The sequence below is a fragment of the Cheilinus undulatus genome, linkage group 12 (genome assembly GCF_018320785.1).
Source record: "Cheilinus undulatus linkage group 12, ASM1832078v1, whole genome shotgun sequence".
Taxonomy (NCBI): Eukaryota; Metazoa; Chordata; class Actinopteri; order Labriformes; family Labridae; genus Cheilinus; species Cheilinus undulatus.
Window position 1 is genome coordinate 23,867,424 of NC_054876.1, and position 18,169 is coordinate 23,885,592.

Consider the following 18,169-nt stretch of genomic DNA (forward strand, 5'->3'; position numbering starts at 1 on the left):
GATTTTATGATTTGATAATTTGCATTACAAGATTAAATACAATCGCTATAAGAAAAGAAAAACAATTTCAAAATGTGTGTATCCAAATGAATCCTAACCATTTTAATAGTTGAAGTTTTTCAGTCAAGTGTCAGCATAAATCTCAACCTCATGAGGGTGCTAGAGCGCTGTTCAGGGGAACTCCAAAGTCTGATGCTTTTCTGTGAGAAGTGCATATGTGACTACTTTCAAATATTTATTAAACATATCATTTTTTGTGGACCAAAACAGAAACACCCTGTTGGTTAGAATTTTCTTTTTTTTATGGTAATAATGAGTGCCCACCTTTTTGCTAAATGAAAAAAATACTTAGTCAACTTTAAGGGGTTTTGTGCTCATTAGATCTCGTTGAGTGTTATAGCTGGGCTATTTGCTGAAATCACAGCAATCATGATTGTGGCAAACATTTTATGTGGCTCACTTTAGATGGGCATTATGCTCTGTGCAGCGGTGACCTCTGTTGCCACACCACCTTGTCCAAATCTGGGTTGATTAACAATAGCGTGTCTATTGATTCCTCTCCTCACTGCTTATTTTCCTCACACAGACACGCACACTAAGAAATACACCAACAGTTATAATCCCCATCTATAAACCTAATCTCTTTAAGAACAAGGTGTTAATGAGTTCTTGTTCTACCCAAACTTAATCCTTATTGCTACCATTATTATATACAGAACATTACAAGGTGACACATAACCCTGAATGTCTGTCAAGCCCAGAGGGAGAGTCTCATTGTTGGAGATGTTTTAATGAAAAAGTATGAAACATTTCTGCAGCTGTGGGTTTTAACATTGTTGCTCAGTTCCGTCTCTCTTTGTTCATTTGAGTCACTGACACTCAAATCTGTTTAATCCAATAAATACTTCATCTGTTATCACAATATAGGCTGTATGTTTGGTATGCCTTTGCCTTGGTCTGACTTTCTCTCTTTTTTCCTTAAAAAAAGGAATAAGCCTAACAGATGTAGTTACTTAGCTTTATCATGAAGGTTTCCATCTATGCCTACTCAACAAGTTATAATACAAGTAAAAAGCAACACCTTGCGTCAGTGCTTTAACTAAATACTGACTTAAAATTCATGGACTTGATAAGACCACCATGGTGCACTTTACAGCTGTGCTCTGTTGCTATGAGCCGCTTAAAACTAAAAGGAAAAATAAACTCCTCCTTATTGTAAACACTGAAAACTATAACCAAGTGATGTGTAAGCTTTAACAGCAAGCTTTGTGTCAGTAATGTAGAAGACATGTTGCATTAAGATTCATCCATAGGGGTTGTTGACCAGTCTCTCAATGGATTTATCATCCTATAAATCACTCTGTCCGGTTTATTGGCTTGGTTTTATTGCTTTTTCTGAGTATTGATGTGATGGTTTGTATCCTTTAAAAGTGCTTTATGAGTAAATGGGACCATAAATAAAGTTTATTGGTGTCAATTCGCCACAGTTGATAGACTTTATGAACCCCTGTTAGCACAATACTACACTTTAGCAGAGAATGTGTAAATGGCATAGCAACGCTAAGAATTATTTATCCAGCCCCCTCTTTAGCTTATTTTTTTATGAAATATTAACTGGGTCTGGGCTCGTGATTTTTTTGGTTTATGATTTGTAAATAAGACAATTTTTCTGAGATTTTGCCTAACTTTCATATCCGGCGGAAGTAAACCTCAACATATTCACTGCGTGCTTCTTTTGGCTAAAACCAAGACGTGAGCTTACTAAATCCGCTAGTTAGCTTATAATACCGAGGTAAAACGTTTTGTGTCTATAAAGATGGAAACAAAGCGTTAAATACTTCTTTAAAAGCTTAAACACTCACGTTTTATCCGAGGTGTGTCAGGTGTCCATTGTCCTGGCTGTTGAATACATGCCATTGAATACACGTTCGTCTCGGGCTTTAGGGGGCAGTAATGAGTCGATTTTGGTGTAAGTTCAAACGAAGCGAAGAGGAGGTCGCATTATAAAACTTTCATAAACAACAGGCACTCAGGTGAGAATTGTGCATTACTTGCAAGGTTTATCAAAAGTATATAATGGTTTTGTGTAAATAAAAGACGTTAAGATTGAGTAGTCTGCTTGGCAAATGAAGAAGAACAGTGCGCAGCCTCAGTAGAGTTTTGTCGACTGGCTACATTGAGGCTAGCACTAGCTTAACTGTTAGAGCTAATATCTCAATAATTCATTGTCGTGGCAGCTTTATATTTACGGTTGGGACTATTTTATGCTATTATTGTCACTTATACATTTATACTCTTTTTAGTAATATTTGTTGTTCACATGATTGTATTGGATTGCGTATATACTGAAGTGATTTTGTTCGTGGGTCAATGACAAAAGCTTCATTTGCAACTAATTACAAATCACACAGGTGTATTTTGACACATTTTGTTACTTTTATTCTAGTTATTAAATGGACACAAATATTGTTGTATTGTTGTAAAATGAAGAATATTATGGTAAAATAAAATCTATTATTTAAAAAAGTATTTTAAATAATAGATTTGGACACAAAAATAATATGCATGGCATGTCATTGACCCTCACATATTTTATGGCTGAGCCTTTATTTCCTCCTTTTATGAGTAAGCCTTCTTACATCGGTACATTGAGGGGAGCCTGAAGTTTAGTGAATCCTCCTCCCTTTTATCGGGAATATTTTTGTCTCTCTGCAATCATGTTCACACGTGATTTCAAATTTGTGATAACTTTCCTTAAGTTTGATGTCAAGTGATTTCAGTGTTTTACTGCAGAAATTTCGCAAAGACATTGCTGCTGTCTTTAGGTGTGTTTGCTGACTTCAAGTGCATTTAGCTAACTCAGCTCACTGGGGACCTACAGGCATACTGAGAGCAGAATAGACTAGTGTAGTAGACATAAAACGTTGGGATAAACTTAACAGAATCACTGGTAAACACACTTTGTAAACGGAGTTTTGCAGATTAAATATGTAGGGGTGAATAAATTGTATGATTTGATAGTTGGTCCTCTTTGCTTAACATATTTTAATCACCACATTCTTGATGTTTCAGCTGTAGTGACCCCTTAAGTATGATAGATAATGCCGATTTCAACTATTTTTTGGCTGTTTCCAGGTCAGAAAGATTTCCACCTTTAAAGCTTATAATTGTGTTTTGAGATTTTTTTTTTTCTAATGTAATTTATTTAAAACACACGTGAATATCATCACTGTGTGTGTTTATTAAAATCTCTGAATGATTTATATCAGTCCCTTTTTATGAATGGGTACGGGTCATATAGCTTATGCATAGATTATGATGCAGGAGCATTGTAAGCTTGCGGGCAACACCCTTTTTGTCTCCATGGCAATGATAGTTTCCCAGTTTCCATTGCGGTGTATCGCGCGTCAATTTTATTGCTATCCAGGGGGGAGAAAATAAATGACTATTTGTGTGTGAGCCGCTGAAATTAGATCCTAGATACAGAAACCTCTCTATGGAGGAAATAATGGCTTAATTTACTGGTTAACAAGATCGACATGTAGCCTACTGAATGATCCTCAAGATCACAATGAAAGAGCTCTCCCAATGCTGCTGAAATAAAGATGTAAGGTGAATCCTTACTACAGAGGCATTCATTTCACCCTGTGTTAACATGAAACATTACCGACGAAGAAAGCATTTTCTCCTAGAAGGGGTATGATTTAATCTAAGTAGTTTTTATGCCCTGCATTCTGGTCTGAGGGGACAATAGGAATAGCTGATCTCAGCACATTCAAAGCAGCTGTTCATCCTTTCTTTAGGGAGCAAAGGAAAATAACGCCAGATTTCAGATCCCTCCTCGTGTCAGTCTCAGGTTCATCAACACTCACCTTTGGCGGCATGGTCTTTATCCTCTTTGCTCTTTGTTTTTCCGCTCATGGAGCACCTCTGCTGCTGCTGCTGGTGTTTGAATCAAAGTTGAGGAGATGGAGCAAGAACCGTAGCTCTACTTTTTCATCCTCTTCAGATTTGTTTTCTTTTTTTTTTATCCCCTTCTCACATGGCAGTCCCCCTCACACTCCTACTCGCCGTCCCTCTCTGCCTCCCTCTCTTCAGCTTGTCCCTGTTTGAGAGCCCGTTGTGCCTCCACATGCCACTATATGAGCAGGAGCGCCCCTAAACGGGCGCGCGCAGAAAACTGCTCCTACACGCGCACACTTCATGATGACACTATGGAGACTATGTCACGCAAAGCAAAAACCAAACAAAAAAACTCCTTTAGTCTCTGAGGTCAGACATCGTACACGAACTCTGGCGGCTTTATAGCAAAGATAAGTAACCCTACAGATGCTAGTAATGCCTTTAAATGGAGGTTGATAAACCGCCTTTACAGCACGAAACTAATAATTTGAAGAACAATGTTAAGCTATTTACTCTTGTTGAAAATTCTCCTTCAACTTAACTTGATTTTGTCTCTGTATGTAAAGTTAAATAATGTCACCATCCAAAAATAAAACGGGAATGTTTGGAAAAAACTGTTAAAACGTCCTTGCTCTGTTTAACAGTACCTGGTAAATACTTCTACTACTTTTACATGGGGGGTAGTCCTCATCTTTAGACAGTTGAATGTTTAAAAACATGATAAAGAATGAGAATATGGCTGTCAGGATATTGCAATTAAATACCTTGTGAACTTCAGGCTCTCCTTGTAAATAGTACAACATGTAGCACTTTAATTTTGAAAGTGGCAAAAACAGGAGTGTGGCACTTTAATAGACAAGCCTTTAACAGCTGTGAGCTTTCAGTTACTGATATGAATATGTTAATGAGCCACTAGCTCCACTTTGTTAAATTAAACTCTTCTGATTAGGAAAAGTGAAAGAAAATCAAGAATATATTCATGTCCACCACTCCTGATAACTTGTCATCTCCCTCTTTCGTAGTTCTTTTCTCAACACGAGGGACAGAGAGGAAAATAGGGAGGCATTGATGAGGGAAAACGTGCCGCAACACGCTGTATTACTAGCATGCTGTCAGGAAACTATAGAAATTTATATAATCAAGCTGATTTTGTCCCTTATGCTTACTCATGTCACATGTAGTTAGGAGTTGGTATAAGACAATACTTTAAACTTCAGTTAATGACAATGAACAAAGAAAGATCTTCAGCTAATGTAGGTCTTTTGGTCCTGCCTAAAACTCCACAAAGTTACCTGCATGTATAGCTGATATTTAAATATCAGCAGAAATGTTCATATCCACCTATGGTGATATCGTGCCTATAATACTGTGCATCCCTACGGTTGTGTGTTAATAAATAATGTCATGTTGTCATAATTGCACAAAAACATTTGCAAAGTTTTGGAACATAATCATTTCTGATGGAGTCATTCCTCTCCTGTGTATCTGTCTAATAAAATAGATTGTCGTTTTTTAAAGATTGGTGTGTGATACTAGTAATCATTAAAGGAACAGGTTGTAAAATTTTAAAACGTCATCAAAAATGATCTAAGAACTGTAATTGGGACAACAGCATTTTTTTATAGATTTTTTCACATTTCTTTTTAAGCCATATGAATTATTCTCACCATTAAGTGATTGATTCTTTGGAAATGAATTAAGGAGACAACTGTTTTTATATTGGGCACAGTTAATGTTCTTATAAACTGTTTCTGACCAATAGATCAAACATTTGTAAATCTACTCATAAACCTATTTATTACTGCCTATGAACATGAACTCCTGGTAAGGGTGTAATAACGATGATTGCCTCTAGACTGAAAACAAACACTTTTACCAGTGATCAATAGACATTTCTACATAAACCGGCCACTGTAAACATCAGTCTGCATGGAGTAAAAATGGTACCTGCAGGGTAGTAAGATGCACAGTTTGCTCCAACTGACTTGAAGAAGGTCACCATATTCAAGAGGCTGTCTTTAATCCGATAAACACACGTCCACCTGCAGACTCAGCAGCCTAACATGATGCAAATGAGTCACTTTATTGGTCTCTTAATCAATTTGAGCTGTAAAATGGCTTTTTTACAGAGGCAGAAGTCGGACACAGCCACACTTTACATTTTATCCTGTTACAATCACCTCAAGAGGTTTTTAGATTATCTACAGTCCTTTTAAAAAATAATATCAGGTAGCCTTTTTGTTTATATATTTTTATTTTTAAGCTTTTTATGCAGCTATTCAGGTAGAATAGGACAGAGGGGAAGACATGCAAGATTTGAACGTGGGCTGTCTGCTTTAAGTCCAACAGCCTCTATACACAAAGGCCACTGACACCCTTTAAGTTTGCTTCTTGCTAATAAATGGTGAAGTGTATTTTGCTTGAAGTTGACATTGAAATTACTTATTGCATTTGTCTTTTAACCACAATCTCTACTGTAGTAAACATGTCCTTTTAATTCACTTGATGATCGTTTCTTTTCAATAATATCCTTGAAATGCAAATAAAATTGACAACGACATCTTAGTTGTCCTGCAAGAGTAAACATCCTGTTATGTATCTCAGTCTGTGATGCTGATGTATGACAGTAAATTAGTATTATTCTGTTCTCTTCTGCTTCTTGTCAGACTTTAAATGTAATTAAACATTGTTTTCTCTTCTCTCTCTCTCTCTCTCTGTCTCTGCAGCTCCCTTCTGTTCAGTCTATGTGATGAAACTGTCCTGCAGGCTGCAGGGTTAGCTCCAGTTGTCATCACTCCGTGGTAAGAAGTTGGGTCACCGATAAATTTAGACTCCTCTGCTAACCTACATTAAGTGGCTTTATGGCGCAACAGGACTGAGCTGCTGGAAGTTGTCGTGTTTGTTTCCGCCTCAGACTGTTAAAAAGCAAAGACTAGGCAGACATTTTAGTAACAACTTGATTAATGTACTGAAAGTTTACTAAATCTGTTGAAATTAGTGGTGTAATTGCTCAAAGGCAGACAGAAGTGTTAGAAAACAGCTTCAACATGTTTCCTCTTTTATGACCATGGATGTTTTAAATCTTTCAAAAGCATTTTTGTCTCTCTTTCAATGTAGAGCTGGATCTTTGTAAAATGATTTCAGGCTAGATCAGGTTAACTAATATTTTTCTTTGAATTTTCTGTTGCATGTAAAGCATTTTGTGCTACATTGCTTTGTATGAAAAGTGCTACACAAACAAAGATTGATTTACTGAGATTGATCGAAAGGTTAAAATAGAATCATTTGTAAAAATCCATTCACAATAAACAATAAAAAGAATTTAGAAAAAAAAAAGTACAGAAAATACTATTTAAAAAAAGATTTCTTGTAGGGTCTTTTTGCCTTCATTCTGATAGGACAGCTGAAGAAAGACAGGAAATATTGTTAGAGAGAGGAGGAAGACAGACCAACCAGCAGTAAGGTCAGGGATCAGTCGTGTTGAGGACTAAAGCCTTTGTTAATGGGTGTCTGTTCTACCAGCTGAGCTAAACTGGTGCCAAAATACAGCAAATACTTAAGATACACACAAATAATGACATAAAATAAAAACTTCTGTGCATGAAACATAAATAAGAAATCAGGCATATTAGTAAAGTTATAAAAAAACAATCTCCATGTTACAAAATAAAGCAAATTTAAATTTGTTTAAGTAGTTTCACTACTGTCTAACTCATTTTTGCCACATTTGTCCACTGTTAGCCCATTTTTCCTTTTTTGCTCATTTTTGCCTGTTTGACCCATTTTTGCAATTTTTAAACATTTTTTTTTGCCACTTTTTAACTGCTTTTCACCATTTTCCACCCATTTTTTAATCTTTTATCCTATTTCACTACTTTTTCACCGATTTTTGCCACTTTTAACTCTTTTTTTGCAATTATTTTGTAATTTTTACCTTGAAGTTGTCTCAGTTGCTCCATTTTTTCTGGCATCTTGATGTTTGTGTTCAGCTATAAAGTGTGATCTTACATTCCTGTTGGTTTAGTTGAGTGTGCCCATCCACACTGTAAACATCACCAATAAAATGGTGATTCTGTTTTAAGAAAAGAGGTTCAAATTTGGAAACAGACTATGCTTTACAGCATGAATAAATACAGTTCATTTTTGTTGCTTTGATAAGGGTGGTTATTTTTAAGGTTAAAATAAAATATGATTATCATTGCTTAACTTCACAGTGGATCGTAATTTTGCTGACTTCCGTGGGCCCCCCAGTTTGGATGGGCCCCAGAAAGCTCTCCCCTTTATCCCCCTTATGGGTGGCCTTCCTCATAAGCATTAAAGAAATGTCTTATTCGTATTTAATCAAAGACTCATACCTCTTAACTGTAGTATATGTTTTAATATTGGTTTTAAGTCTTGTTTTATCCCTTAATTTGTCGAATATGACAGGTTTATCTGACTGTTGTGTAACAGGTTTTGTGACGTCAACTTGTGATGAACTTTTTGACTCCAGCAGTGGGCCAGCAGAGAAAATCACAGCTGCTCTCTGAGCAAGCTCCCCTGGAGGATTACTGATCTGAAACCAGCTGCTCTGTAGGGACAAAAAGTCACACAAAAGACATTTGACTCCTGCTCCTGTTTGATTCAAACATATTTAATATTCTGCATGTGGTTGAAGTAGTTCAATACAACTGGGCTAGTATCATGCTTTTGAACCTCCTTGGTGTAACAGGTGTGTAGGGTTAATTAAATCACTCTGTCAGATAATTACAGATAAAGTGTCAGGCATAGAGGTGTTTAATTAAGTGTCTCTGAAATATATTATAGAATTGGTGAAAAATCCCTCATTTTATTGTTCGGTGAAAAAATAGAGCAGCTGAATTAAACTCTATATGATGTCTCAGTAGTGAAAACAAATTATAAAACCTGTAAGAACCATCATCTTTATGATTTAGAGGCTATATTTTCTCAGACTTGGTGAGGTTGTCCCAGGTCAACCTGCACAGCGTCAAGGTAAACTGACTGGCAGAGACATTGACCTCATGAGTCACTGAGTGGCAGTAAAACAGCTGTATGATTATACTGGAAGGGGAGATGACATGTCTGTATTGATTGATGACAGTGTCATGAAAGAAAAAGAGGTCAGTGACTCACCGCAGGCCCGCGTCCAGAGCCAAGAGTCTTCATCATCACAGTGCTGTCCCCTGCTACTCCTCACAGGGGACTTTCCTTTGGAGGTGTTCTGGGTATGTCCAATGATTGGAGCCCTCAGGGTGGACCCAGAGCATGCTGGAGGGGAAAGCCTTAAGGTGCCACAGGAAGAGTTGGACAACTGAGCCCGCCGCCTTTGATTACTGGAAGGCGATGGATGGATTTCTTCATCATGGATGACCAAAAGGAAGTAAAAATCTGTACAAGTTAAACATTAGTCGATCCGTCTGACTCAACTCAGTGGGCAGAACAAATTGGATTCTCTTCATGTCACTCCATGGGTCCTCAAGTCACATGATGGGAAAAAGATAAACTGGCAGGCACTGGTTTATCTCAGCTTGTAGAGCATGGGACCCATGAGCAGAGGTCAAGTTCAGTCTGCATTTCCCCAGGTTGGAACGTGGCCCTCTGCCCTTTAGTGTGTTGTTGGCCCCCTTTTCTCATTGTCATGGTCTTATAGCAGCATTTTTGGATGTATATGTGAGCTTAAAAACACAAAAAATGCACAGTTTGATGCCAAATGTGGCTGTAAATGAGCCAATCAGATGTGCAGCTCAAGACACAACTATAAAATCAATACAAATCTGCAACCAATAGGCTCATCACTTTACACCAAACTTCAGTACAAGTTCAGTTCAATCAAAGTCCAACACACCCAATATTAGGTCGTTTCTATAAAGAGCACATAGGCAGATGTGATGCCATCAATTTGTGCAAATCAATCAGTGCTCTTCACACTGGGGGCAGCTTTTGTTTATGAATAAGGCTGAAAATCTCAAGTTCATTTCAATAATGCTCATTAAAATTACATCAAAATGTTCTCAAGTACCAACTACCAACAAGTTATTGTGGAGACTTGTAGGCTGATTTTTTTCTGCTTTCAGTCTACATGTTTCCTTTAATAGAATCACATTATAAACCACAGTATGACCCAGTGGTTCCCAAGGTTTTTTCCTTGGACCCCCCCTACTTATATCTAAGAAAAGCTGAGCTCCCTACAAAAGACCCACAAAGATTAAAAAAAGAAAAGGTGATGCTTTACTGTCAGTTTTAACTGTTCATTGATAAAACCCTTAGAACAGTGATTCTCGACCATTTATCTCCTTTTCTTGTGATAACAAAGCAGCTTTTCCCATGATAACACATCAAAATAGCCCAAAATGAATGCTTTATCACAGGACAGCATATTAAATATGTTTGCTTAGACTTGTCTCTTTGTGTAGTGATAGATTTTGTTTCATCTAAGGCCCAAACTTTAACATTTGTGAGTAAGTTTTCAGACATGTTGTTCGCAGTTTGCGTTGAAGAGACTGTGGTGGGTACTACACAAGCTGAGAACCACTTCCTTGGAAGATAGGACTACACAATACCCCCTTATCAAAAGACCTCTGTATAAACTTTATATAAAGTGTTTTACCATGATTTTTGTCAATATATGCAAATCTAATTTTGAGAAACTCAGAGGAGAAAAAGCCTCATGCCCCCCTTGAGATCTTAGGACCCCAGGTTGGGAGCCAATGGTATAACCAATGTGCAGGAAAAGATTTGAATAGTCATCTAACAACACAAGTTTGAGCTGGATGCTGCATTCTAGAGACCAGGTTTTCTGTGATATTTTTCACCCCCAGTGAAGATCTTCACTGGTCAAAGGATGGACTAAAATGAATATTGATGCTTCTTTGTGACCTTCAAACACAAACTAGACCATCAGCTAGAAGACTGATGTTTCTGTAGTTATTTTTGATGCCTAAAATAACTGATGTAACAAAGGTGACCATCTTCTCTAAGATGTTACCTCTGCATTTGGAGTGCCTGCTCTACTTGAACTAAACCAGCCCAAAGTTTTCCTGGTCTGAACCTCTGTTTTTTTTTGTTTTTTTTTTTTAGATTTTGTCTATTGGCTCCCTCCTTTGCTGTAGACTGTTGGGGGGATTCAATAATAACTGTTAACACAGGTGGTGGTAAACATGCTAATTGTTATACTTACATTTTATTTCTGCTGTAGATTCCTAAGTTTGCAGAGGAGCTGGAGTGTAATGGCATTCAGAAGTTGACCTAAAGAGATGCAGCCCGCCTCCATCAAACCATCTAAATCACCCATAGCCAATAAGTCACCACAAGGCCGTTGTTGCCAAGGCACTGCTGGCTCAAGGCCAGCTGACCAGGCTGTCATTCACAGTGATTTGTCCTCAGCCACGCCCTGTGTAACTCATAGTCTAATGATCAGCTTTCAATACTAGAGATCGAGCTCTGAGTTTGGGTTGTCCTTCACTTCAGTGTGTAAACTGCAGCTCCAGCTGAGGAGTTTTAATTATGTTTCTGCTGCATCTAAATGGCTTTAAGCTGATTTGACTGGATTTACTGCAGCACTTGTCCACTCAAATGGTGATCTGGACACATTAGTGTGTGTGCAAGTGTGTGTCACACATTTATTCTCAGGATTCAGAATTTCTGGAATAGTGGAGATCTATTTTTGTTTTGGCTCTTCGAAATAGGAAATGCTTGAAGTGAATAATGGTGCTCATGAACAGTTAAAGGGATTTTGTGTGTGTGTGTTGATGTGTTTTAAACTGTCACATAAGCCATGTTTCAAAAGCTGCTTAGATGACAAGACTCATCTTGGTAAACAACATGATTAACAGCTGGTAATTTCATCAAACATGCACGCAACATTGTCCAGAATGCTTCTTCTTACTCATCAGCTGTCAATATTTGCTTTTGTCTAATTTTCCTCTAAAGTCGTATTTATTTCAAGCTATTGCCCTCTGCTGCTCTGTTTTCTCCAACAGCCTTTCTCACACTTTTTACTCTTTCTTTATCCTTGTCTCTCCTCCAAACACACAAACGTGAACAAACACATGCTCTGCAGCCTCTCAGGTGAGTAAACAGTGTGTTGCTGTACTTTGGAGTGCTGCATTTATCTCTTTAGAGCTGAGTTCAGACAGAGGGACAGCTGACTACGACAAGATGGCCGGAGCTTGTTTACTGGTCTTTATTGTTGCTTTACAGCTGGAGGTGAACGGACTGCCCGCTAAAACTACAAATGAAAACACAGGTAAAAACAACCAGTCCAATATCAGAAATATGAGAACAAAGAAAGGCATTTATGATCAGACGGCCTAATATCTGATTGTTTCAAGAGGCCTGATCTTTGACTACAAGTCTAAAGTCACAACACTTAAAGCTCCTGTGAGAAACTTTTAAACTGTTGATTTTGGCGACCCCCTGTAGACAAAGCAGTAGCTTCGGTCTTTTCTTTTTTTATCCAGTATCTAATGTGCAACTCAAAATTAATCTTTTGCATGGAAAGTGCTGTTTCTGCTTTTCAAATCATGTCTGACACCTACTCTGCAGTAAGAGTAACAGGCGTGGAAAATAATGTCAAATAAAGTTAATCAATCTTCTAAATGTTGGTCTGGTTTGCCTTTTTAGCTTGTATAGAGGTATTAGCATTCATTTCAGTCTGTTTTATTAAGAGCTTTAAATCCCTTATGGGACCGTTAAAAATGTGTATATTCAGATCAACAACACTCATCTCCCAAAGTATTAAAATTAGGCTCTAGAAATGTTATTTTAGCAGATTTGCCACTTTTAATTTTATCATGTTGTAATAACGTCGCTTTGATATTTGGAAGTTCTTAAATCTTGCAAATCGGCCATTGAAATCCGTTGAAACCAGTGGGAATTTCTGCTGCTTTCCTCTGTTGTTATCGTAGAATTAACACCGTCGGACAAGCAGGAGCTGGTGTTTAATTCTCAACAGAATATTTCGAGAACATTTTCAAACAAATACAAGATCTAATGCCAGACAGTGATGATATTGATTTTCAAACACTTGTGAAACATAATGGATCGTTCTGAAGAAGGCCCAAATAGACATGCATTTTTTTTTAACTCAGTTTTCCCATGATATGGAGCCGTTTCCAGTTGTTTTTTAAGACTGAGGTGTATTTACTAATGCACAAATAAAGTCAGAAATTGGCTGAAACTGACAGGTCATTATCTATGACCGTGACCAACCTATTGTTTTGTTTTCTCAGTACCCAGAAATGTTCCCATTATCATGAAAAACAAACTTTGTGGAGCGTAGAGGGCCTAGCAGTTAGGTCGAGCCTTCTGTACGTGGGCGGCCAGGCTTCAAGTCCAGCCTCTAGCTCTCACCCACACTTTCTCATCCCTTTTCTGACTCTATCCACTGTCCTGCTGTCTAAATACAGTCATTAAAAGCCCACAAATTTATCTTGAAAAAAATTAAACAAACTAATAATACAGTATATGTGTTTATGGGAAAAATGGGTTGATCTTCCAACAGTGTTAGAGTTGTTTCAGCAATATCACGCTTGTGTTCTGTTTCCTTTAAAGGAGCTGTGTTTGTGTCGCAGCAGGCAGCCAACACCGTGCTGATCCGCTTGCGCAGGTACAACAGCGGCCATCTTGAAGAAGTTCTTTACAAAGACAACCTGGAGCGGGAGTGTAAAGAGGAAACATGCACCATGGAGGAGGCCAGGGAGGTGTTTGAGAACGATGAGAAAACTGTAGGTTTCTCACACACAAAAACCATGCTCTAACAGTATGTAGAAAGTGTATTTACTGACTGAGGTCTGAGGTTTCTCTTCGTGTCCATGTTTCTCTCAGATGGAGTTTTGGAATGCGTACATTGGTGAGAGCAATGAGGGAAAGTCTTCAAAATTAATTTGAATGTAAAGCACAGTGTCATCTGTAAACTTTTGAGTTTTTTGTGTAGATGGGGACCAGTGTAAGCCTCCACCCTGCAAGAATGGAGCTGTGTGTGAGGATGGGATCAGTGCATACACTTGCTGGTGCAAACCAAACTTCAGTGGCAAGAACTGTGAGATTGGTGAGAGTGTGAAGCTGGACGTGAATCACACACACGAGTTCTTACAAACGTTTAGATGTTGAATCACAGTTTAACATGAGTGCTAAGATTAAATGAAAAAAAAATGTGGCTTTCCCCTTTGTTTTTAGAGGTGACCAAACAATGTTCTGTGGACAATGGTGGATGTGCTCATTTCTGTGTGATGCAAGCGGAGCTGCCTGTGTGTCAGTGTGCGGCTGGTTACATACTTGGGGCAGACAAGAAGAGCTGTGAACAAACAGGTAAAAATTGAATTATTTACCAGCTGAATCTAAGAAACCTAAAACTGAATCCTCTAAACCAGGAGTGCAACTCCATAAAAGTATTTCCCAATTTTTTTTGCAGAACCATTACTACAGCATCAAATCAGTCCATATACATATAAGAAATTTTAAGGGATGTAAATAAGATAACACATTTTAACTTGTAAAATGTTACAGATATGAGTTTCAATGACCTCTGCCTGTCCCCTAGTAATACATTGCCTGTCCCATCAGGAGGCTATGGAATTCACTTTGTTAATCACCATATCATCTTTAGATGATGAAAAAGTTCATTACATTGATGACCTCAGTGGTTCAGGAATCTGTCGTCCCTGTTGCTTGAGCTCCTTTTCTTACTACACATTTCCCCAATCAGTTTTCCATGAATATGCTTTGAAACAGCCTCTGAGAACAGCCTGCCCTTTCAGCAGTGACCTTCTGTGGCTTACCTTCCTGTGAAGAGAGATGATTTTCTTCTGGACATTTGCCAAGTCAGCAGTCTTCCACATGGTTGCTGCTGTGCGTACTGAACCAAAGTGAGAGAATGGAGGCACAGAAAACCATTGAAAATTGGACTTTTCCACAATATTCTAATATTTTGAGATAGTGTTTTTTTAGCTATAAACTGAAATCAACAAGATTGGTAAAAAAAGTCCTGGAATATTTATTTTGTTTGACATGAATCTAGAATGGAAGTTTAACTTCTAAATTTATTTATATAAATCATGATCCCTAATTAGTCACACATGTTTTGTCTCCTGTAACTTTACCGCTTGAATAGCTGCAACCAAAGGTTAGTTGTCCTGCAGATTTTCAGGACTTTATCAGACTTTTGATCAGTTCTCTCTTTGACAATAGTCAAAATATAAAATCAAAGGGGAAAACATTCATCTAACAACATAAATCTACTCAGATATAGACTCTATATTTTTATATCAGGGTAGCAGATCTTTAAATTACTTGTTAAGCCAAAAACATGCTCTTTTTCTAAATCTACCAAACTACCAAAATAGAAAATATACCTTAAACCAATACATATCAACACAGTATGCATTTTTTTAAAGGGTCTGAAAAAGCCATGGTTTGGATTAAATAGTAATTCAGTGTTGTATCCTGGTTTTACCTGAGTTACAGTGGTCTTCTGCATGGTTACAACCTCTAAAATGGCATATCTATGTATGCAAACAAGTTATATACATAGATATGTCATAGCAACATTGAAACTACATTTATGTTTGTCCTTTGGTCCAAGCATGCACTCTTTTAAATCAAAATTGCATTTTTGTACTTTCCCATTTGAGGTAAAATTAGTGAATAAAGATGTCCATTCACTAGATCTATCAATGCTTTAAAATCACACCACTTTTTGCTGCATCTTAAAACAAATGTACAAATAGGCTGCAAGAAAACATCCCTAGCATGCAAAATCTTCATGTGAAATGCTTAATAATGTGTGAACTGACAAGTCTCCCTCTTTGTTTTGCCTTTATTCCCCCTCAGAACCATTCAGCTGTGGTCGAGTGGGCCCACCCTCCACACCCAGGTCTGCCATGGCCCCACGCTCTTTAAACATCACCCACAGCACAGACAACAACACTGACATCTTCTCAGATGACGACTTGAGTGACTATATAGCACAAATGTACGATGACTACGACATTCCTACGAATGAACCACAGCTGTTCAACATCAGTGAAGTGTTTAACCGCTCAGTGAGGTCAGTTTCAGCCTCATCTTTGAATCAAGAGGAGGACGGCAACATCACTGAAAAACAGCTTCCTTCCTGGGCTTTCTTTCCCACACTCCCCACCATCACAGAAAAGGACAACACTGACGAGAGGATTGTGGGAGGAGACGAAGCAAAGGCTGGAGAAATACCATGGCAGGTACTGTGGTGTGGGATGCAGAATGCAGGGATGGGGATTAGTTGAAGGCAAATGCATGCTACTTACTGAAAGATGCAGTTTTGTTGTTAGTACTATTATACTTGTATTGCTCATCAGCAGTGGAGTTTGGAGAATGTGGGCATTTTTTGCTTGTGATGCTGTAATAATGTTAGGTTACTGACTCTTTACTTCAAAAAAGAAGCCAAAAGAGTTACTGACATAGTGCTCTGGTGAGAACTAAGATGCTTGCAGAAATGTGCTGGCTGGTGGGGTTGCAATGTTCCCTCCCTTAACTGAAGCACACATTTGACTTACCGATAAAATGTTAAAATCTTTCAGGTTGGTATAGTCTGGATTAGGTTTTGTTACTTTTGCTCTTGTCTACGAATTTGGTTGAGAAAACTGCATGGACACACATTTTGTGCCCACAGAAGTACGTATTTGTGTTTGCAGGTGACTCTGATGTATCACTCACCCTCCCAAGGCAGAGCACAGCCCTTCTGTGGAGGATCCTTGCTCAGTGAACTCTGGGTCATCACTGCTGCTCACTGTCTGATCCAAGCTGATATCGCTCAACGAGTTTTCTTTGTCAGAGCAGGTTTGTAGCCTAAAAAACGTTTCCTTGAAATCTTTCATCTAATGTTAACAGTATTTTTTAAGAGCAGACATCTAGGACCTATAAAAAGTATTTGCCCCCCTGGATGTTTTATGCTTTTATTGATGTTATAAATCAGTCATGATCAATATGATTTGGCTTTCTTGATAAAAAAAAACATTTATATAATCATTTATGCAATTACTTATTTTACCTTACATATTTTTGTCTAATTGATATTATTTTGTAGAAATCTAAAAGGGCAAAAAATCTAAGGGATGAATCCTTTTTATAGGCACTGTATGGTATGGAGTACCATAGGAATAAATTAGTGGCTTAAAGGTGTAAAAATCGTTTCTGAATGTAACACTAAATGTATCTGTTCATCTCTGCTTCTAGGTGAACATGATATTAACAAAGATGAGGGTCCAGAGCGAGACCATTTGGTGGCACAGCGGCATATCCATCGCAGCTACAACTACAACCTGTCACCATATAACCATGATATTGCTCTGCTGAAGCTTGCCACTCCTGTGGAGCTGTCTGTCCAGAGACGTCCTATCTGCCTGGGCCCCAAAGACTTCACAGAGAACCTTCTAAGGGAGTCCAGCACCTCTCTGGTAAGCGGCTGGGGAAGGATAAAGTTCCTGGGCCTTGAAGCCACCACGCTTCAGAAGCTTGAGGTCCCATATGTGGAACGCACCCTCTGCAAACAGAGCAGCCGGGATCATGTCACACGCTTCATGTTCTGCGCTGGCTACCAAAGTTCACAGAAGGATGCGTGCCAGGGGGACAGTGGGGGGCCGCATGCCTCCAATTACAAAGGCACTTGGTTCCTGACGGGTATCGTCAGCTGGGGGGAGGAGTGTGCAAAAGACGGGAAGTATGGCATCTATACTCGAGTGTCTCGGTACTACTCTTGGATCAGTTCCATAACAGGGCTTCAAATTAACTAAAAAGTAGAGTCATGTCTATAACAAAGATAAAACAGGTGTCAACCCACAGTTTCAAAAACCACAGAGGAGGCCCTTAAGAAAAAAATTATTTGAAAACCTCCATGGTATATTTCTAGTACTCAATAAAGTCTGACAAATTATTTCTGGGTATTTGCATGTTTCTGAAAATATTGCTGAACATGTCGCACCACATTGCCTTTCTTTTGTTATAAAATTGAATAAATGTAATTTTGAGGAGCCATCTTTTAAATATCATTCACTAAAATAGTCGTTTGTACTCAAATTAAAGCTGGTTCTCTCATATTATTGTTCAACAACCGAAAATAGGGTCATTTTAAATAATGGCCTGATAAACAACATGTGCATACATTTCTAAAGCCTTATTTAAAAAACAATGTAAAGTTTTGTTTTTTAAAATCTAATTTAACTCAACAATAAAATCTGGTTAGTTTCAACACTCAGTTATTGTAGATTACACAACAACAAGCTGTTCATTTAGA

General features: G+C 38.1%; 2 protein-coding genes and 1 long non-coding RNA gene across 4 annotated transcripts in view; 2 read left to right on the forward strand and 1 right to left on the reverse strand.

Moving 5' to 3' along the window:
- fgf13b (fibroblast growth factor 13b) overlaps window positions 1-4,089 on the reverse strand; it is a 36,795-nt gene extending 32,706 nt beyond the window's left edge. Inside the window, exon 1 of one of the 2 annotated variants that reach the window (XM_041801303.1) lies at window positions 3,873-4,089. In XM_041801303.1, the coding sequence (XP_041657237.1) occupies window positions 3,873-3,921 (49 nt within the window). In that variant the 5' untranslated portion in view covers window positions 3,922-4,089. Of the gene's footprint in view, window positions 1-1,862; window positions 2,027-3,872 lie in introns of those variants that run through there. The other variant, XM_041801302.1, reaches the window with a different exon arrangement.
- LOC121518747 lies at window positions 1,956-11,773 on the forward strand. Its single transcript, XR_005992670.1, has 3 exons — window positions 1,956-2,033; window positions 6,630-6,704; window positions 11,099-11,773. It is a non-coding gene; the product is annotated as an uncharacterized LOC121518747 (long non-coding RNA).
- A 223-nt stretch (window positions 11,774-11,996) lies between these two features.
- f9b (coagulation factor IXb) lies at window positions 11,997-17,809 on the forward strand. The gene is made up of 8 exons (XM_041801299.1): window positions 11,997-12,148; window positions 13,456-13,628; window positions 13,729-13,753; window positions 13,838-13,951; window positions 14,080-14,211; window positions 15,733-16,118; window positions 16,572-16,716; window positions 17,113-17,809. The coding sequence occupies exons 1-8, from the start codon at window positions 12,061-12,063 to the stop codon at window positions 17,667-17,669; spliced, it is 1,620 nt and encodes a 539-aa protein (XP_041657233.1). The 5' UTR covers window positions 11,997-12,060; the 3' UTR covers window positions 17,670-17,809.
- Window positions 17,810-18,169: the final 360 nt, after the last annotated feature.

What these genes read in the sequence shown, in the direction of transcription:
- f9b (XM_041801299.1), top strand. Translation starts at nt 12,061, where the DNA reads ATGGCCGGAGCTTGTTTACTGGTCTTTATTGTTGCTTTACAGCTGGAG. An exon ending in GAAGAGCTGTGAACAAACAG is followed by an intron (nt 14,212 to 15,732) that starts GTAAAAATTGAA and finishes ATTCCCCCTCAG; the next exon opens with AACCATTCAGCTGTGGTCGA. An exon ending in CTGGAGAAATACCATGGCAG is followed by an intron (nt 16,119 to 16,571) that starts GTACTGTGGTGT and finishes TTGTGTTTGCAG; the next exon opens with GTGACTCTGATGTATCACTC.